The 22033-nt window shown below is 40.1% G+C and overlaps 2 protein-coding genes, 1 long non-coding RNA gene and 1 pseudogene across 19 annotated transcripts in view; all 4 read left to right on the top strand.

The window, feature by feature from the left end:
• Nucleotides 1-22033, top strand: part of LOC107974634 (uncharacterized) — a 95088-nt gene that overhangs the window by 31515 nt on the left and 41540 nt on the right. For 13 of the 17 annotated variants that reach the window (XR_010157155.1, XR_010157153.1, XR_010157149.1 and 10 more), the window contains one exon: nucleotides 3238-3421. The exons of the other annotated variants lie outside the window; for them this stretch is intronic. This is a non-coding gene — a long non-coding RNA (uncharacterized LOC107974634). The remainder of the gene's footprint in view (nucleotides 1-3237; nucleotides 3422-22033) is intronic. 17 annotated transcript variants of the gene reach the window in all.
• On the top strand, nucleotides 5490-7112 carry LOC129144077 (elongation factor 1-alpha 1-like). The gene has a single exon (XM_054684959.2). It carries the CDS (start codon nucleotides 5954-5956, stop codon nucleotides 6878-6880), a length of 927 nt encoding a protein of 308 aa, XP_054540934.1. The 5' UTR covers nucleotides 5490-5953; the 3' UTR covers nucleotides 6881-7112.
• Nucleotides 5492-6032, top strand: LOC129144078 (elongation factor 1-alpha 1-like). The gene has a single exon (XM_054684961.2). The coding sequence runs from the start codon at nucleotides 5492-5494 to the stop codon at nucleotides 5891-5893; it is 402 nt and encodes a 133-aa protein (XP_054540936.1). The 3' UTR covers nucleotides 5894-6032.
• On the top strand, nucleotides 17812-19431 carry LOC134810054 (T-complex protein 1 subunit zeta-like; annotated as a pseudogene).

Below are 22033 nucleotides of genomic sequence, written 5' to 3'. Positions count from 1 at the left end.
GAGGCAGGTGAATCGCATGAACCTGGGAGGTGGAGGTTGCAGTGAGCCGAGATTGCTCCACTGTACTCCAACCTGAGCAACAGAGTGACACTCCGTCTCAAAAAAAAAAAATTAAAAATTAAATGTTAAATCATTCTGTCTTTATCTTTTAAAATTTCTATTGTGTGTATGTTTCTGGTGTACATAATAAATACAGAGATGCAGCGTGAGTTTTTAATATATTCATATTTGGGATATGCTAATTTTTACTGATATTACAGAACAAAATGATTAGAGGGATGTATATGTGTATTAAATAAATAAGTCAAAGACTAGGGTTTCTTTTTTTTTCCTTTTTTCTTTTTTCTTTTTTGAAATAGCGTCTCACTCTGTCTCCCAGGCCGGAGTGCGGTGGCTTGATCTCAGCTCACTGCAACCTCTGCCTCCCCGGTTCAAGCAATTCTCCTGCCTCAGCCTCCCAAGTAGCTGGGACTACAGGCCCCCGACACCACGCCCAACTAATTTTTTTTTTTTTTTTTTTTTTTTTTTTTTTGTATTTTTAGTAGAGACAGGGTTTCACCATGTTGGCCAGGCTTGTCTCCAACTCCTGACCTCAAGTGATCTGTCCGCTACGGCCTCCCAAAGTGTTGAGATTACAAGCATGAGCCGCCACGCCCGGCCAAACACTAGGGTTTCTTAGAGACAGTCATGAGAATAAAGCCCATGAACTGTGATATAACAGCCTATGCTTATGTCAAGATAAATAAATAACATAAAAACCCATAAGCTTAAGTAAAAGTCTATGTAATCACTTACAGACAATGCGTCAGTTTTCAGTTTCTTCTTAGAATCAAACATTAGATAAATACGGTATTGTAATTTGCAAATATTTGGTAACTTACATTTTCAATCAATCACCTTGAATTTATATATCTGCTTCAGTGGCCATGCCTAGAATATTTAATATGTGAAAGATTCCACATTCCTTTTCACTGAATGCTGTAGTCCTTACTTGTAATAACTGTTCCCAAAGAACAATGCTAAGCCATTACAGTGTTCTTATTTTTAAAAATTTTCTTTAAGGAGCTTAACACAAGTTGGATGCATATTCCCCCTTTTCAATACCATAAACTCATAATTTACAGTCAGGTTAAAATACCCTATATTTTTATACTCTCTGGAATTTCCCAGTGCCACAGCAATAAAAATTAGATTTGAAGTGTATTCTGTACATCAATCTCTAAAGTACAGGAAAGGTACTTTTTAGTTTATTCTAGTTTTATAGGTTCATGGACTGTAACCAAGCTTTGGAAGAAACTATTGTCAGTTTCACTTAGAAATTAACTACTCTAGGAATACTCAAGTATTAATTTTAAAGACTCATTCAAAATGCCTCTTGATTATTGAATGCCCATTTCTGTATTTTTTATTTTTTTCATTTTACTTTAAGTTCTGGGATACATGTGCAGAGCATGCAGGTTTGTTACATAGGTATACATGTGCCATGGTGGTTTCCTGCACCTGTCAACCCGTCATCTGTGTTTTAATTGAATGCCCCTTTTTAAAAAACAGAATTAGAGGGGGAAAAAAATCCTACTATGCTTTTGTAGTTTTGAAGCTAAAGGAAATAACTTTATAGAGAAAAAATAGAGGAAATCGCTCAATAGAAAAAATATCTTGCTGTAAAATTAGTTTACCTGGAAACCCCCAAAACTTTCCCCAGGAGTTTTTATTGGGAGAAGTATGGGTCATAATGAAATTTATTTTATCATGAAAATGAAACCATTTTATATATAAGGAGGAGAGAGAATGATGCCATTATAATTCACAGACTTGGAGTTCTGGAAAATATTAAATCAGTCATTTGCCTCTAGCTAAACAGAATTTTACCCTTAAGAATCATCCAGGCAGATGATAATCTTAATTTTTTTGGAGAGCTTCTGAAATGGAATTCCATACTCTTGGTAGCTTAGTTTCTGCTATAGATTGAATTACTGAATTGTGTCTCCCCAAAATTCATATGTTGAAGTCCTAACCCCCAATGTGACTATATTTGGAGATAGGGCCTACAAGGATTAAAGGTTAAATGAGGTCAAAATAAAGATTAAATGAGGTCAAAAGGGTTGGGCCCTAATATGAAGGGGCTGGTGTCCTTATAAGAAGAAGAGACACCAGAGCTCACTGTGTGAGGACACAGCAAGAAGACAGCCATCTGAAAACCAGGAAGAAAGCCATTACCAGAAACTGAATCAGCTGGCACCTCAATCTTACTTTCCAGCCTCCGGTACTGTGAGAAAATATCTGTTATTTAAGCCATCTAGTCTTGGTATCTTGGTCTGCTAGGGCCAGGTAATTCCCTACAGAGTAATTCCCTACACTTACCTTTTAGGACAAGCATATGGGTTTCTTTGGAAAGGAAGCCCATCATTCATGTCACATAGTGGAACTTAAAAAGAGCTAGAGGGACAAATCATAGATGTTTCCTAAGAAAATAAAGGTAAGGAAGAGACCCTTTGTCACTTACAGGAAACCTTCACCTCCTCAAGTAGTCTGATGTTAGGTTGATGATTCTCTCACAGCCTGACCTTGTCTCCATGGTAGTCACAAGGAAAAGCATCACCATACTGTGATGGTTAATATTTAGTGTTAACTTGATTGGATTGAAGGATGCGAAGTATTGTTCCTGGGTGTGTCTGTGAGGGTGTTTGTTGCCAAAGGAGATTAACATTTGAGTCAGTGGACTGGGAAAGGCAGAGCCACCCTCAAATCTAGGTGGCTAGAATAAAAAAAGCTAGAATAAAAGCAGGCAGAAGAACATGAAAAAAAGCTAAAATAAAAGCAGGCAGAAGAACGTGAAAAGACTAGACTGGTTTAGTCTTCTGACCTACATCTTTCTCCTGTGCTGGATGCTTCCTGCCCTCAAACATTGGACTCCAAGTTCTTCAGCTTTGGGACTCAGACTGGCTTCCTTGCTCCTCAGCTTGCAGACAGCCTATTGTGGGACGTCACCTTGTGATCATGTGGGTCAATACTCCTTAATAAACTCCCCTTTATATATACATCAATCCTATTAGTTTTGTCTCTTTAGAGAACCATAACTAATATACCTACTATTACCAAAAACTCTACTTGTGAGAAGGTAGGTTGTCAACCTTATCTTTAAAAATCATACCAGGATATTACTGGCAAAGTCACAAGGGCTTTCTGGATCTTCTGCTAATATTTTGTCTCACACATTTTTCTTTTGTCTTGGTCCAGAATTTAGGAATAAGAATGTATAGAATTTCATCACTATTGCATCATTCCTATAGACCTTGGCAGCCAGAATCCATCTTAAAATAGTGGTCTTCAAACTGAGGCACCTGTATCTCCTGAGGTGCAGCAACACCAATTTTATACAGCTGTGCAGCAAAGGCCCTGGAGTAGAAGATACTCTTTACAGGTGCGTGAGGGCGTAAATAGGCCTGTGCTCCCTTGTAACCACTTCCTTCATGTTTACCATATCCCTGCTTAACGAAATAACAAAAATAAAAGGTTCTCAGCCATGCCAAACCTTTCTACAGTGTGTGCCTCAAGAGCTACATTGTCCAATACAGTAGCCAGTAGGCAAGAGTGCCTCCTGAGCACTTGAAATGTAGCTGGTCAGAATTAAGATTTGCTGTTTGTGAAAAACACAGGATTTTAAGGACTTAGTACACCCCCTAAAAAGAATGTAAAATAATCACATAATTTTTTTTGAGACAGGGTCTCACTCTGTTGCCCAAGCTGGAGTGCAATGGAATGATCATAGCTCACTGCAGTCTCGACCTCCCAGACTTAAGTGATCCTCCCATCTCAGCCTCCCAAGTAGCTGGGACTACAGGTGCACAGCACCATGCCCAGCTAATTTTTTATATTTGTAGAGAGAGGGTTTCACTATGTTGTCCAGGATGGTCTCAAACTCCTGGGCTCAAGCGATCCTCCTGCCTCGGCCTCACAAAGTACTGGGATTACAGGCATGAACCACCACACCCAGCCTATAATTTTAAAATATTGATTAGATGTTGGCAAAATTTTGGAAATACTGCATTATATAAGATACTAATTTCAACTGTTGCTTTTAGCTTTTTTAATATGGCTACTAGAAAATCTTAAGTTACGTATGATGCAGCTCACATTATATTTCTATTGCATGGTGGTGTTCTAGAGCTTCAAATCAGATGGACAACTTAAATACTTCTTTCAGAGAAGCCTACAATAAGGCACCGGAAACTTGCATTTGGTTTCTTTCTTTCATGTCTTTCCTTTTCTTCCCTTAAGAGTGGGTATTTTGATATTTAAGTGGAGTATTTTTGCCAGTATGTTAACTCAGATGTATCATAGAGTGGGTTAGTAAGGGTGATGCAGTGTAGCAAACAGAAAACTAGCTATGTGACCTTGGGCAAGTATTTAACTTCTCTGAGACTCAACTTTTAAGCTTTTAGTTTCCCTAAAAGATGACTTGCTCCGGAGGGAGTCTTGGAAGAACAAAGCAGAGAGTATTGGTAAAAAGTATTGGTGGCATCTTATGTCATCAAGGTGACAGACTCATGGCAAAGCTCTCTGCCTTACCTAATGTTCACCTTAGAATGAAGATTTAAAGTGGGATGGCTGCCTTACTGTACATCCCAGAAATGGAAAAGGAGATCTACTCTTAATAATTAGGTAATCATTCCTTTGAAATTCAGGTGATTTCTAATTCCTTGCTTTGAACAAATTTGAGGGACAGCCTAAAGTTATTAGCTGATGATTAAAAATAATATTTCATGAGATTACTATGATATTTTTGCCATGCAATTCAGAAGCTCAAGGATTTGATTTTGTGATAACAAAACTATTTCCACCTATTTATAAGGACAGTGTTTCATAGTGTTTATAAAATCCAAAAATAGGAATAGAATTGAAATTAAATCCTATATCTTTCTAACAGTAAATCGTATTCATCAACAGATCTGGAGTACAGTGGTGCAGTCATAGCTCACTGCAGCCTCAAACTCCTGGGCTCAAGCAATCCTCCCGCCTCAGCCTCCTGAGTAGCTGAGGCTACAGGCACATGCTACCACACCCAGCTAATTTTTTTTATAAAGACAGAGTCTCACCATGTTGTCCAAGCTGGTCTTGAATTCCTGGTTTCAAGTAATTCCCCTGCCTTGGCTTCCCAAAGTGCTGGGATGGCAGGCATGAGCAACCATGCCCAGCTTTCATCAATAGATTTTGAAAGAGATGTTTATAATCAAATTTTACTAAGTATATGTAACAATTGCCAACAATTAAATATGCTGTTTTGATCAGATTTTTATGGCTAATGTTACAATGAAACTTTCAAGTAAATTTAAGTAATAAAAGACCTTCAAACATAAAAATATATTGCATTAAGTAGAATTCTGCGAATGGGAAACAAAGGAAATTCAATAAGAAAAAGGAATGATGGCTTTTTCGCAACGGGTTTGCCGCCAGAACACAGGTGTCATGAAAACTACCCCTAAAAGCCAAAATGGGAAAGGAAAAGACTCATATCAACATTGTCGTCATTGGACACGTAGATTCAGGCAAGTCCACCATTACTGGCCATCTGATCTATAAATGCAGTAGCATCGACAAAAGAACCATTGAAAAATTTGAGAAGGAGGCTGCTGAGATGGGAAAGGGCTCCTTCAAGTATGCCTGGGTCTTGGATAAACGGAAAGCTGAGCGTGAACATGGTATCACCATTGATATCTCCTTGTGGAAATTTGAGACCAGCAAGTACTATGTGACTATCATTGATGCTCCAGGACACAGAGACTTCATCAAAAACATGGTTACAGGGACATCTCAGGCTGACTGTGCTGTCCTGATTGTTGCTGCTGGTGTTGGTGAATTTGAAGCTGGTATCTCTAAGAATGGGCAGACCTGAGAGCATGCCCTTCTGGCTTACACACTGGGTGTGAAACAACTAATTGTTGGTGTTAACAAAATGGATTCCACTGAGCCACCCTACAGCCAGAAGAGATATGAGGAAATTGTTAAGGAAGTCAGCACTTACATTAAGAAAATTGGCTACAACCCCGACACAGTAGCATTTGTGCCAATTTCTGGTTGGAATGGTAACAACATGCTGGAGCCAAGTGCTAACATGCCTTGGTTCAAGGGATGGAAAGTCACCCGTAAGGATGGCAATGCCAGTGGAACCATGCTGCTTGAGGCTCTGGACTGCATCCTACCACCAACTCGTCCAACTGACAAGCCCTTGCGCCTGCCTCTCCAGGATGTCTACAAAATTGGTGGTATTGGTAGTGTTCCTGTTGGCCGAGTGGAGACTGGTGTTCTCAAACCCAGTATGGTGGTCACCTTTGCTCCAGTCAATGTTACAACAGAAGAAAAATCTGTCAAAATGCACCATGAAGCTTTGGGTGAAGCTCTTCCTGGGGACAATGTGGGCTTCAATGTCAAGAATGTGTCTGTCAAGGATGTTCGTCGTGGCAACGTTGCTGGTGACAGCAAAAATGACCCACCAATGGAAGCAGCTGGCTTCACTGCTCAGGTGATTATCCTGAACCATCCAGGCCGAATAAGCGCTGGCTATGCCCCTGTATTGGATTGCCACACGGCTCATATTGCATGCAAGTTTGCTGAGCTGAAGGAAAAGATTGATCGCCGTTCTGGTAAAAAGCTGGAAGATGGCCCTAAATTCTTGAAGTCTGGTGATGCTGCCATTGTTGATATGGTTCCTGGCAAGCCCATGTGTGTTGAGAGCTTCTCAGACTATCCACCTTTGGGTCGCTTTGCTGTTCGTGATATGAGACACACAGTTGCAGTGGGTGTCATCAAAGCAGTGGACAAGAAGGCTGCTGGAGCTGGCAAGGTCACCAACTCTGCCCAGAAAGCTCAGAAGGCTAAATGAATATTATCCCTAATACCTGCCACCCCACTCTTAATCAGTGGTGGAAGAACGGTCTCAGAACTGTTTGTTTCAATTGGCCATTTAAGTTTAGTAGTAAAAGACTGGTTAATGATAACAATGCATCGTAAAACCTTCAGAAGGAAAGGAGAATGTTTTGTGGACCACTTTGGTTTTCTTTTTTGCATGTGGCAGTTTTAAGTTATTAGTTTTTAAAATCAGTACTTTTTAATGGAAACAACTTGACCAAAAATTTGTCACAGAATTTTGAGACCCATTAAAAAAGTTTAATGAGAAAAAAAAAGAAAAAGGAATGATGTAAAATTATAGTTTTTTATGAATGATAATGAATTTCTAATGTGTTAGATTCTATCGGAAATAAGTCATGATTATTTTAAAATATCTATAATACAATGGAAATTATATCCTTTAAAACTAAGTTTCTAATAGAAAATTTTATTTTATTTTATATATAATGTACATATTTTGGGGGACATGTGATAATACATTCATATAGTAAAGATCAACTTAGTGTAATTGGGATGTCCATCACCTTAAATATTTGTCTTTTTTTATGCTAGAAACATTCAAATTCTCTTTTAGCTATTTTGGACTGTACAATATAGATTATTGTAACTACTGATCTATCAAACACTATGTCTTATTTCTTCCATCAAACTATATATTTTTACCCATTAATCAACATTTCTTCATCCCTCCTCCTCCCTACTCTTCTCAACCTCTAGTAATCACCAGTCTACTCTCATGAGATCCACTTTTTTTTGTCTCCCACATATGACTGAGAACATGAAATGTGTGGCTTTCTGTGCTTGACTTATTTCAGTTAGCATAATGACCTCCAGTTTTTTTCATGTTGCTGCAAATGACAGGATTTCATTCTTTTTTGTGGCTGAATAACATTCTATTGTGTATATATATCACTTCCTTTCTTTTTTTTTCTTTCTTTCTTTTTTTCTGTCTGTCTCTCTCTCTCTCATTCTCTCTTTCTTTCTTTCTTTTGACAGGATCTCATTTATGTTACCCAGGCTGCTGGTCTTGAACTCCTGGCCTCAAGTGATTTTCCTCCCTCAGCCTCCAGAGTAGCTGGGAACACAGGCACGCACCACCACGCCCAGCTAATTTTTTATGTTTTGTAGAGACGAGGTCTCCTTGTGTTGCCCAGGCTGGTCTCGAATTCTTCACTTTGTTGATTGTTTCCTTTGCCGTGCAGAAGCTTTTTAGTTTTATGTAATCCCATTCTGTTTTTGCTTTGGTTGCCTGTGCTTTTGAGGTCTTACACAAAAAAATCTTTGCCCAGACCAATGTCCTGGAGCATTTCCCCATTTTTTTCTTCTAGTAGTTTTCATAGTTTCAGGTCTTAGATGTAAGTCTTTACTCTATTTTGATTTTATTTCTGTATGTGGTAAGAGGGATCTAGTTTTATTCTTCTGCATATGGTTATTCCGTTTTCCCATTACCATTTATTGAAGAGACACTCCTTTCCCAATTGTACATTCTTAGCACCTGTACCAAAAATGAGTTGACTGTAAATGTATGCATTTATATCTGGGTTCTCTCTTCTGTTTCACTGGTCTATGTGTCTGTTTTCATGCCAGTAGCATGCTGATTTTGATTACTGTCATTCTGTAGCATATTTTGAAATCAAGCAATGTGATGCCTCCAGCTTTGTTCAGCTTTGTTCTTCCTTTTTTTTTTTTTTTTTTTTTTTTCCTTAAGTGTCTTGTTCTGCTACCCAGGCTGGAGTGCGGTGGCATAGTTTACTACAGCCTTAAAGTCCAGGGCTCAGACGATCCTCTTGGCTTAGCCTCCTGACTAGTTAGGACTACAGGCACATGCTACCATGCCCAGCTAATTTTCTTTTTAATTTCTTGTAGTGACAGAGTCTCACTGTGTTGCCCAGGCTGGTCTCAGACTACTAGCCTCAAGCAAATCCTACTGTCTTGGCCTCTCAAAGCGCTAGGATTACAGGCATGAACCACTGTGCTTGGCCAGCTTTTCTTCTTATAAGGACATACAGTTGTCCCTCAGTATCCATGGGGGATTGATTCCAGGACCCCTCATGAATACCAAAATCTGAGGATGTTCAGTTCCTCATATAAAGTGGTGTAGCATTTGCATATAACCTATGCATATCCTCCCATATAGTTTAAATCATCTCTAGATTACTTATAATACCTAATGTAGTGTAAATGTTATGTAAATAGTTGTTAAGCTTTTTATTTGTATTACTTTTTATTGTATTTTTTTAATTATTTTTTTCTGAATTAAAAAAAAAATCTTCAGTTGGTTGAATCCACAGATGTAGAACCGGCAGATACAGAGAGCTGACTGTAATCCCACTGGATTAGTGTCCTACCCTTATGATCTCATTTAACCTTAACTGCTTTTCCTTAGAGGCCTAATCTCCAAATACAGTCACATTGGGGGTTAGAGCTTCAACATATGAATGGTGGGGGAGGGGCACAAACATTCAGTCCATAATATTTATTGATCTGTATATACCTTATTCTTAACCCAGTGTATAGTATACACTGCTCCTTAATAAATTTTTGTTACATGATTTAATATTAATTCCTTATGTCAGTATTATAATGACCATATAGTATGGCAGAGAAAAAAATAGCTATGTAACCTTAGGCAAGTTATTTAACATTTCTGAGCCTCAGTTTCTTTGATGCAAAATCTGGATAGTACCTGCTGTCTTATAAATATGAGGATTAGAAGGGAGGTGTGTCAAAGGTCCAGAACAGTGCTTGTGAAATTATCACTATATCTAACACTTGCTTAGCACTTTATAGTTTATGAAGCACTTTCCATACACCATCCCACTGAGTTAAGACCTGAACTGGTCAGAGCACCAAGCCTAGTGTTCTTTCCACTGTACAGAATGATCTAAGACCTCATGGAACATGTTAATTTTAAGTAACCTTAGACTTCACTAGGTCATAATTTCTGTTTTATCCAACAAAGTAACTTACTGAATTGGTCTGGTCCTTGGGGTAGTCAAGAGGCCAGAATAAGAAATCTTCCTGGTAGAGAGAGAAAACTGTTAGGTGTTTTAATAGCTATTCTCCTGCAAAATTAATCAGCTACTTGCAATTTCCTTACATTATTTTTCATATAATTTAGTCAAAGCTTTGTGGATAAACCCAATCATGGACACTAGGTGGTACCACAAGACCTTGCCCTGAGCCAGTTCCTGTCAGCCCGATAGCTCTTCCCCACCATTACAGCCTAGTTTTTTAGCAGTCTGGAATGAAGAAAACGTAGAGAAATCTTCCTTTTCTGTGTAGAAAGAATCTATAAAGAAGTTTTCTTTCTAAGGGATTGATTTCCTACTGTGAATAGTATGTAGAGGAATAAGGCTCTCACAACAAACTACAGCCAGGAGAGTTGAACTGAGTCCAAATGCTGCTACTTAACAGCTGGCTTTCTTGGAGAAAGTATATTTCCTGTCCTGTGTGCATCTCTCTGGATTACTGGGAGGACCAAATGAAGTTGCATGTGAGAACTGCCAAGTACTACAGTTAAAAACACTGATTCGGGCCGGGCGCGGTGGCTCACGCCTGTAATCCCAGCACTTTGGGAGGCCGAGGCAGGCGGATCACGAGGTCAGGAGATCAAGACCATCCTGGCTAACACGGTGAAAACCCGTCTCTACTAAAAATACAAAAAATTAGCCGGGCGTGGTGGTGGGCGCCTGTAGTCCCAGCTACTTGGGAGGCTGAGGCAGGAGAATGGTGTGAACCCAGAAGGTGGAGCTTGCAGTGAGCCGAGATTGCGCCACTGCACTCCAGCCTGGGCGACAGAGCGAGACTCCGTCTCAAAAAAAAAAAAAAAATTCAAATTAAAAAAACAAACAAAAACACTGATTCAGCTGGGCACAGTGGCTCATGCTTGTAATCCCAGCACTTTGGGAGGCCGAGGTGGGCGGATCACGAGGTCAGGAGTTCAAGACCAGCCTGGCCAATATGGTGAAACCCCGTCTCTACTAAAATATATATATATATATATATATATATATATATATATATATATGAAAAAACTAGCTGGGTATGGTTCCAAACCAGCCTGGCCAATATGGTGAAACCCCATCTCTACTAAAAATATATATATATATATACAAAAAAAACTAGCTGGGCATGGTTCCAGACCAGCCTGGCCAATATGATGAAACCCTGTCTCTACTAAAAAATGTATATATATACAAAAAAACTAGCTGGGCATGGGACTACTAGCGCGCACCTGTAGTCCCAGCTACTCGGGAGGGTGAGGCAGGAAAAACTCTTTAACCCGGGAGGAGGAGGTTGCAGTAAGCCGAGATTGCACCACTGCACGGCACTCCAGCCTGGGCAATACAGGGAGACTCCGCCTCAGAAAACAACAACAACAACAACAAAAAACACTGATTCTTCCTGCCTCCAAAACTCTCCTCTTTGTGGGAGGCCCCACCCTTGGACCATCTGTGGGCCCCTCTGCTGCCTTGGTCCCTGCCTACTTTTCAAGATCACTCTCAAACATTTATAAAGGACTTCAGCAACAGATCTATTAATTTCAACATTCACTCAAACAACTGAAACAATCCGTAACGTCCACACCACTAGCTTTAACTTCTCTTCATCAGCTTAGTCCAGTGGCTACACTCTAGAGCTTGTCATCATCCAGAAGTGGACCAATACCCTTAAAATAGTCAACTTTGGATTCCACTCTCCGTCAGGTCACCTCTCCTTTCATCTCTCCCATTTGTTCATCAATTGCATTGTGACTTGCAGCTCCTTTGCTCCTTCCCTTTCTCCCTGTTTGTCAGCCCCCCTCTCTGCACACACCCCTGTACCCTCTTGCCTTTGCTGGTTACGGTAAGCAGCTACTCTCGTGAACACCTACAACTCTCTCACCTCTTTGTCCTAAGTGCCACCATCCCTCTACCCCTCAACCCTGGACTAGTTCGGCCGTTTGTTTGAGGGAATGTGGATTATTGAACTGTAAGTGCACGGCATAGAATTGAATTGCTACTCTGCAGCAACTGGCTGTGCAATTCTGAGCAGGTTATTAATCCTCTGAGCATCAGTCTTGGGTATGTAGAAGGAAGAGAACATCTACCTATAGGAGAATTAAGAGAGGTAACAAGTAAAAAGAGATTTTTTGAAGTGTATGTTTATGCTTTTACCTTTTACATCATCCATATGTGACCTTTTCTCAGTGATCCAGAGGTCTCTGGAGAGCCAGGAGGTGAATGTGTAGGCTAGGATTATTAAAGTAAAAATATACAAAAAGTTAGTATAGTTTACTTCTAATATAGGTAAGAAACGATGCGAAAGGAAGAAAAGACTTTGAGACTCAAAACTAAAGTTCTGATCTGTAAGGCTTACAGATTATGCCAGAAAATAGTTTGGAAAGAGAACAGGGGAAAACCCACCACAATCAGAGAGGATAATGAGGACCAAGGATGAGGAGACTGAGCAGGGCACACCACAAAGAAAATGGGCAGGGAGAGGAGAGGAACTGGGCTTGTCCCTTTTCAAGAGTCCATCATGAACAGAAGCCCAAGAAACCAAGGTAGATCCCTTGACCCCCCAACAGTGAGGATGTGGAAGGACAATCCACAGCAGATATTTGTGTCATCCTCAAACCAACTACTGTCCTCATTAAAACACCACAAGACTATTATTAGCCCCATTTTACTGAATAGGAAAGTAAGTGGCAGAGAGGATTTTAACCCAGGCAGCTGGCTTCAACAGCCATGTTCTTAAGCGCCATACCACGCTACCTCTTGATAAGCATCAATTCTCTATCCCCACCTCCAACTCCTCCTCTATTAAAAGCCAGGATGAAGGAGCACAGTTAGAAAAATTAGGCTACTGTGTGCTTCATGCTATTACTATTTAAAGCCTAAACTCAGCTGGGCTTTCGGTTCTGCGCCATCATCTTATGTTCTTGCCCCGCTCCCTTCCGCAAGTCCTGCAGTGGGTCTCTGAAGCCCTCATCGTTCAATGCCCTCTTGACTTTATGCAGTGAATTTGCCTGTGAGTCATAGAGAAAATCAGTGCCATTGAGGGCGAACTCTTAGCTTTTCTCTTTCCCCCAACTAAATTATCTTCAAGGGCGCTGTCTCAACCTCCTTTCCAGCCAGTTTCTGAGGAAGAGCTGTCTTTCCTATTTCAGACCATCCCCCCTCTTTCCCTTTCACATCCTCCAGGGTTTACACTGAGTGCCTCTTTTTCCAGTATCTTCAGCCTCTCTCTCTCTCTGCTAAATTCTCCCAGCATAAACAAAGTCTTTTCTTCCTTTCGCATTGTTTCTATCCATAATTGTCCTAGACGTCAGAAACTGCCAAGCACCAGTCCCTGAACCCGTCCTAAGTAGTGCTGAAAATTTCACTAATTTATGAAGAAAAAAGAGAAAAATCATAATGGAATTTTTCATTAAGCTAAAGTAATTAAAATGATTTTCCTTTGTTCTGACATCATGGCCTTTTTTTTTTTTTCACTTTTAAAATATTTTTTATACTGCCTTTTGGAAGTGTGAAGACTTTGCAGAGAAAAGAAAAAAACCTCTTTGCCATGTTAAGCCATTGGGATTTGGGGCTTCTCTGTTACCGTGTATGACCTCTGTTACCGTGTGACCAGAAGCTCACAAGCATTTTAGTCTCAGAACATCCCTACATTATTTATACTCTTAAAAATTATTAAGGACTTGTAGTAACTGTATGTTTTACATTTCTGTATCCTTTGTATGCTTTGGTGTCTGGGGCCTTGCTGACCAGGCAGAGGCTACCCCTCCCAGAGGTAGCTAATTATTCCTAGAGATGGAAAACAATTATCCTGTGACCACACTTGTATATGCAAACCATCCAATCAAAAGCCAATACCCCCAGCTGTTCCCTTTCTCAGACTCTCACAGGGCTACTCAACTTCAGAGCACTATTCCCCTGTCTTAATCACCTGAGGGCAAGGTACCAGACCACTCTGAGACAACCCTGGAGCCCGCTGAAATTATTCAAATTAGCTGATTCTAAGCCTGCTTACCCTTTCTCACCCATTCCTGAATGCACACATCACAATCAAGGCTCTTGCCCATGTTTTCCCCTCATTCCTGCCTCCCAGGTGACCCTGGTGCTTCCTTGTGTGGCCCTGAATGCTGTGGTGTGTGCTCCTTCCTTTTGGGAACTGTGAGTAACAAACTATCCTTTCAATGGCAGTCATCTCCTGATCTATTGGCCTCACTATACCTGAATGATAATAAAACCTGCATTTTAAAACAGGACCTTAATGTGTTTTTGTTTATGTGGGTTCTACATATTGATATTTATTGGATTATTATTAAAATTGGGGAAATTTTTAATAGATACTAATTTTTAAAAAAATAACTCATGTCACGTTACCATAAGTAACTTTTTTATATTGAAAACCTGTATTTTCCAAAACTGAAAAGTGGTGAGAAAAGTAACATTGTTTCAACTTCTGCAAATCTCTTTAATATCTGCCTTAATAGAATGAAGCTAGATTTTTCAGGTCTGCTTCTGTATTCAAACAGCTGCAATATCACACTCTGGAAAACTCCACAATATATTCATGAGAGATTGAGAGTGAATAAGACAAATAACATTTAGTATTATTAAGAAATTGGTTTTGACCTCATAGATCCACTGAAGGATTGCCAGACCACATTTAAGATTTTCTTGGCCAGGTGTGGTAGCTCACGCCTGTAATCCTAGCACTTTGGGAGGCTGAGACGGGCAGATCACCTGAGGCCAGGAGTTCGGGACCAGCCTGGATAACATGGTGAAACCCCATTTCTACTAAAAATACAAAAAATTAGCCAGGCGTGGTGGTGCACACCTATAATCCCAGCTACTCAGGAGGCTGAGGCAGGAGAATGACTTGAACCCGGGAGGCGGAGGTTGCAGTGAATCAAGATTGCGCCATTGCACTCTACCTTGGGCAACAAAAGCAAAACTCCGTCTCAAAAAAAAAAAATTATTTTCCAGTGGTTAAATTCCTGGAAACAAGCAACCTCCCAAGATTGAACTAGGAAGAAATTAAATCCCGGAATATTAAAATAACTTAAAGAGTGTAATTGGATTGCTTGTAACTCAAAGAATAAATGCTTGAGGGGATGGATATCCCATTCCCCATGATGTACTTATTTCACATTGCATGCCTGTATCAAAACATCTCATGTATCCCATAAATATAGACACCTACTATGTACCCACACAAATTTTAAAAATAAAGAAGGAAAAAAACCCCCCAAACATACCAATAATGAGTAACAAGATTGAATCAGTAATAAAAAATCTCCCCCAACCCCAGAAAAGCCCAAAACCAGATGGATTCACCATCTGGTTTTGGGCTTTTTTTGTGGGGGTAAGATTTTTATTAACTGAGCCAAATTCTACCAAACACACAAAGATAGATACCAAGAGGAGTTAATACCAATCTTCATGAAACTATTCCATAAAAGGAGGAAAGAATTCTCCCTAACTCATTCTATGAGGCCAGTATCACTCTGATATGAAGAAACGGACAAGGACACAATAAGAAAAAGAACTATAGACCAATATCCCTGATGAAATTAGATGCAAAAAAAAAAAAAAAAAAAACCCTCAACAAAATACCAGCAAATCGAATCCAACAGCACAGCAAAAAGATAATACACCAGGATTACATAGAATTTATCCCAGGGATGCAGGGATGGTTCAAACATATGCAAATCAATAAATGTGATACATCACATATACAAATGGACAAATACCAAATGATCATCTCAATAGATACAGAAAAAGCATTTGATAAAATTCAACATCCCTTCATGATAAAAATCCTCAACAAACTAGGCATAGAAGGAGCATACCTCACCTTAATAAAGGCAGTATATAACAAACCTACAGCCAGCATCGTACTTAACAGGGAAAACTTGAAAGCATTCCCTCCAAGAACTGGAACAAGACAGGGATATCCTCTTTCACCAAATCTTATTCAATATAGTACTGTAAGTCGTTGCCAGAGCAGTCAGGCAAGAGAAAAAAAAGGCATCCAATTTGGAAAAGAGGAAGTCAAATTATTCCTATTGGCTGATGATATGGTTTTTGTTTTGTTTTGTTTTTTCTTTTTGAGATGGAGTCTCACCTGTCACCCACGCTGGAGTGCAGTGGTGCGATCTCGACTCACTGCAACCTCCGCCTCCCAGGCTCAAGCGATTCTCCTGCCTCAGCCTCTCAAGTAGCTGGGATTACAGGCACCAGCCACAATGCCTGGCTAATTTTTGTATATTTAGGAGAGACAGGATTTCACCATGTTGGCCAGGCTGGTCTCAAACTCCTGACCTCAGGTGATCCACTGGTCTCAGCCTCCCAAAGTGCTGGGATTACAGGTGTAAGCCACCACATCTGGCCTGATGATATGATTTTATATCTGGAAAACCCTAAAGACTTCACCAAAAAACCTCTTAGATTTGATAAATGAATTCAGTAAAGCTTCAGGGTACAAAATTAATGTACAGAAATCAGTAATGTTTGTCTACATCAGTGATTTAGCTGAGGACAAAGTTAAGGAGGCAATTCTATTTACAACAGCTACAAACAAAATAAAATACCTAGGAATATGTTTAACAAGTGAGGTGAATAATTTCTATAAGGAGAACTACAAAATACTGATAAATGAAATTGTAGATGACACAAACAAATGGAAAAATATCCCATGCTCATGGATTAGAAGAATCAATATCATTAAAATGACTGTACCACCTAGCTAGCATGGTGAAACCCTTTCTCTACAAAAAATACAAAAAATTAGCCAGGTGTGGTGGTGGGCACCTGTAGTCCCAGCTACTTGGGAGGCTGAGGCAGGAGAATAGTGTGAACCCAGGAGGCGGAGCTTGCAGTGATCCCAGATTGCGCCACTGCACTCTGGCCTGGGCGACAGAGCGAGACTCTGTCTCAGAAAAAAAAAAAAAAAAAAAAAAGACTGTATTGCCCAATGCAATCTATAGATTCACTGCAATCCCTATCAAAAACATACATTTTTCACAGAATTAGAAAAAACTAAAATAAATAAAATAAATAAAAAACTATCCTAAAATTCATATGGAATCTAAAAAGAGCCTGAACAGCCAAGGCAATCCTAAGCAAAAAGAACAAAGCTGGTCCAGGTGTGGTGGTTCACTCCTATAATCCCAGCACTTTGGAAGGCCAAGGTGGGCAGATCACCTGACGTCAGGAGTTCAAGACCAGCCTGGCCAACTAACATGGTGAAACCCCGTCTCCACGAAAAATACAAAAACTAGCTGAGTGTGGCCAAACGTGGTGGCTCACAGCTGTAATCCCAGGACTTTTTGGGAGGCCGAGGCGAGAGGATCACCTGAGGTCAGGAGTTTGAGATCAACCTGGCCAACATGGTGAAACCTCGTCTCTACTAAAAATAAAAAATTAAAAAAATTAAAAAATAAAAAAAATTAGCCAGCTGTGACAGCAGCCCTGGCAACGAGTGAGACTCCATCTCAAAAAAAAAAGCTGGAGGCATGACATTACCTGACTTCAAATTATGTAACAAGGCTATAGTAACAAAAACAGCATGGTGTGGTATAAAAAATAAACACATAGATCAATGGAGCAGAATAGATAACCCAGAAATAAAGCCACATACTTACAAGCAACTGATCTTTGACAAAGTCAACAAAAATATACGCTGGGGAAAGGACACGCTATTCACTAACTGGTGCTGAGAAAACTGGATAGCCATATATAGAAGAATGAAACTGGAGCCATACATCTCACCATATGCAAAAATTAGTAACTCAAGTTGGATTCAAGACCCAAACACAAGAGCAGAAACTAAAAATCCTAGAAGAAAGTAACCCCATTAAAAAATAGGCAAAGGGCCGCACCGGCTCTAGGCTGTCCGTGCCGCATCGCTTCCTTTTCCTCTACTGCAGCAGCTATGGCAGTGGTGAAGACCCTAAACCCCAAGGCTGAGGTGGCCCGAACGGAGGTGGCGCTAGCGGTCAACATCAGCATAATGCAGGGTCTGCAGGACGTGCTGGGAACCAACCTGGGGCCCAAGGGCACAATGAATATGCTTGTTTCTGGCGCTGGAGACATCAAGCTTACTTAAAAGATGGCAATGTGCTGCTTCACGAAATGCAAATTCAACACACAACAGCTTCCTTAATAGCAAAGGTAGCAACAGCCCAGGATGATATAACTGGTGATAGTACAACTTCCAATGTCCTAATCATTGAAAAGCTACTGAAACAGGCGGATCTCTACATTTCTGAAGGCCTTCATCTCAGAATAATTACTGAAGGATTTGAAGCTGCAAAGGAAAAGGCCCTTCAGTTTTTGGAAGAAGTCAAAGTAAGGAAAGAGATGGACAGGGAAACACTTATAAATGTGGCCAGAACATCTCTTCATACTAAAGTTCATGCTGAACTTGCAGATGCCTTAACAGAGGCTGTAGTGGACTCCATTTTGGCCATTAAAAGACAAGATGAACCTATTGATCTCTTCATGGTTGTGATCATGGAGATGAAACATAAATCTGAAACTGATACAAGCTTAATCAGAGGGCTTGTTTTGGACCACGGAGCATGGCATCCTGATATGAAGAAAAGGGTGAAGGATGTATACATTCTCAAGCGTAACATGTCATTAGAATATGAAGAAACATAAGTGAATTCTGGCTTTTTTTACAAGACTGCAGAAATGAGAGAAAAACTCATAAAAGCTGAAAGAAAATTCATTGAAGATAAGAGTTAAAAAATAGAACTGAAAAGGAAAGTCTGTGGTGATTCAGATAAAGGATTTGTTGCTATTAATCAAGAGGGAATTGACCCCCTTTCCTTAGCTGCTCTTGCAAAAGAACACATAGTCACTCTTCACAGAGCTAAAAGGAGAAATATCGAGGGACTGACTCTTGCTTCTGGTGAGGTAGCCCTGAATTCTTTTGAAAACCTAAATCCTGACTGCTTGGGACATGCAGGACTTGTATATAAATATATATTGGGAGAAGAGAAGTTCACCTTTATTGAGAAATGTAACAATACTCGCCCTGTCACATTATTAAACAAAGGACCAAATAAGTACACACTCACTCAGCTCAAAAGATGCAGTAAGGGATGGCTTGAGGGCTGTCAAAAATCCTATTGATGAGGGCTGTGTGTTTCCAGGTGCTGGTGCTGTGGAAGTAGCAATGGCAGAAGCCCTGATTAAATATAAGCCCAGTGTAAAGGGCAGGGCACAGCTTGGAGTCCACGCATTTGCTGATGTGTTGCTCATTATTCCAAAGGTTCCTGATCAGAACTCTGGTTTTGACCTTCAGGAAACATTAGTTAAAATTCAAGCAGAATGTTCAGAATCAGGTCAGCTTGTGGGTGTGGACCTGGACACAGGTGAGCCAATGGTAGCAGCAGAAGTAGGCATATGGGATAACTATTGCGTAAAGAAACAGCTTCTTCACTCCTGCACTGTGATTGCCACCAACATTCTCTTGGTTGATGAGATCATGCAAGCTGGAATGTTTTCTCTGAAAGGTTGAATTGAAGCTTCCCCTCTATCTGAATCTTGAAGACTCTGCAAAGTGATCTGGAGGAATACAGCTGTGGAATTTTTGTCCAAGCTTCAAATGATTTTCAGAGGAATTTTCCCATATGAAAAAAGGAGAGAACACTGGCATCAGTTGAAATTCAGAAGTTCTGAAATTATAATTACAGTATTTTTTTTAATTGCACTGAAGTGTACACACATAAAGCAGGTCTTTTACCCAGTGAACAGGATATTTTGATTTAGTGGCAGTGACATAAAATTCCTGTTAGATAACATGTTACCTACCTTGTTATGAAATATTCCTTGAAAAAAAAATGGGCAAAGGACAGGAACAGACATTTCTCAAAAGCAGACATGCAAGTGACCAACAAGCATATGAAAAAATGCTCAACATCACTAATCATCAGAGAAATGCAAATTAAAATCCTAATGAGATACCATCTTATGCCACCCAGCATGGCTATCATTAAAATGTCAGAAAACGAAAGATGTTGGCAAAGATGTGGAGAAAAGGGAATGTTTTACGCATTGTTGGTGGGAATGTAAATTAGCACAACCTTTATGGAAAACAATATGGAGATTTCTCAAAGAACTAAAATAGAACTACCATTTGACCCAGCAATCTCACCAGTAGGTATATACCTGAAGGGACAGAAATCAACATATCAAAAAGATACTTGCACTCACATGTTTATCACAGCACTATTCACAATAGCAAAGATATATACTTACACTGAGTCCATCAGCTGAAGATTGGATCAAGAATATGTGATGTGTGTATATATATACACACATACACACTCATCATGGAATACTACTCTGCCATAAAAAAGAATGAAGTCATATCTTTTGCAGCAACATGGATAGAACTGGAGGACATTATCCTAACTGAAATAACTCAGAAAGTCAAATATTGCATGTTCTCACTTATAAGTGGGAGCTAAACAGTAGGAACATATGGACACACAGAGTAGAATAATAGACACTGAAGACTGCACAAGGTGGGAGTGTGGGAGGCGAATGAGGGTTGTTAAATCACCTATTGAGCACAGTGTTCACTATTCAGATGATGGGTACGCTAAAAACCCAGACTTCACTACTATGCAAAATCTGTACTTTTGTCCCCTAAATATATTTTTAAAATTTTTTTAAAGATTGTCTTCTTTGGCTGGGCATTGGTGGCTCACGCCTGTAATCCCAGCACTTTGGGAGGCCAAGGCAGGTGGATCACCTGAGGTCGGGAGTTCGAGACCAGCCTGACCAACATGGAGAAACCCCATCTCTAATAAAAATACAAAGTTAGCCAGGCGTGGTGGCACATGCCTGTAATCCCAGCTACTCGGGAGGCTGAGACAGGAGAATTGCTTGAATCTGGGAGGCGGAGGTTGCGGTGAGCCGAGATCGTGCCATTGCACTCCAGCCTGGGCAACAAGAGCGAAACTCTGTCTCAAAAAAAAAATATATATATATAGTCTTCTTCATTTTTTGAATGGTCATAATCTTAATGCAGGTCCTCTAGAAAACAGAGCATTATACTTTGAGAGGTGAAAACCCAGAACAAAGAGTGAGAGAAAAGAGATTTGAGGCAAGGAAAAGAGCTGGAGCAAAGTGACACAATGTGCTACTGTGTTGGCTATCACTTCATACAAAACTTCAAAAAACACACAGATATGGCAGGTCATTCAGCCACGTGCTGCCTAGCACATGAGAATTCTCCAGAAGGGCTGCAAGGAAGAACTGCATCTCAGAGTTTCCATGGGAGGGAGAATCTTGCTGCCTGCCTCCCTCTGTTTCCTAGTTCCTATTAATCAAGGATCTCCCCACAGAAAGCTAACTCATCGACATTTTTGAGTAGTTTCATCAAGCCCTTCAGCAGCCACTCAGGAGGCCAAACTCAATTCTGCATGGTGTATGCAGTGTTTCATCCAAGCCCAGAGTTGGGGCGTGATGCAGTACATAGGGCATATGAATTGGAAAAGAAGTCAGATTATCCCTTTTCAAGCCTGGGCATTCTACTCGGATTTCAGCCAGCCTGACAAAGATGGTAGAGAAGGCTCGGTCTGGGAAGTGGGTGAAACCTTCAGAAGGAAAGAGAGGCTGGGCGCAGTGGTTCATGCCTATAATCCTAGCACTTTGGGAAGCCAAGGCAGGAGGATTGCTTGAGCCCAGGAGTTTCAGATCCACTTGGGCAACATGGCAAGACCCTGACCCTACCAAAAATTTAAAAACTTTAAAAGGCTGCAGGGCAGTGGAGGGAAACAGTCTGAAAGTGTCTAACACTGTAACTGACATTTGTATAATGCTCAGAACTACTGCTCTAAGTACAGAGGTGGCTCTCCTAAAGTGGTAACATTTCTTGAAAGGAATATAATCTACGAAGATCATTGGGAGAGTACATTTTAATAGTCATATAAATAATCACATTTTACATGAAATATAATGAACATATGTAGTAACTGAATAACATAATTTATCCAACTTGAACCTTGACAGATGAGTCTTAGCCTATCGCAACTAGTCTGAGCCTATAACAAATATGATGCAACGGATAGTATGCTTGATATTCATTGTATCCATCTCTCAATGCTATTTAA

The sequence above is a fragment of the Pan troglodytes genome, chromosome 4, assembly GCF_028858775.2.
Source record: "Pan troglodytes isolate AG18354 chromosome 4, NHGRI_mPanTro3-v2.0_pri, whole genome shotgun sequence".
Classification (NCBI taxonomy): domain Eukaryota; kingdom Metazoa; phylum Chordata; class Mammalia; order Primates; family Hominidae; genus Pan; species Pan troglodytes.
The sequence above is the reverse complement of the archived record's forward strand: the minus strand, read 5'-3'. Positions and strand labels throughout refer to the sequence as shown.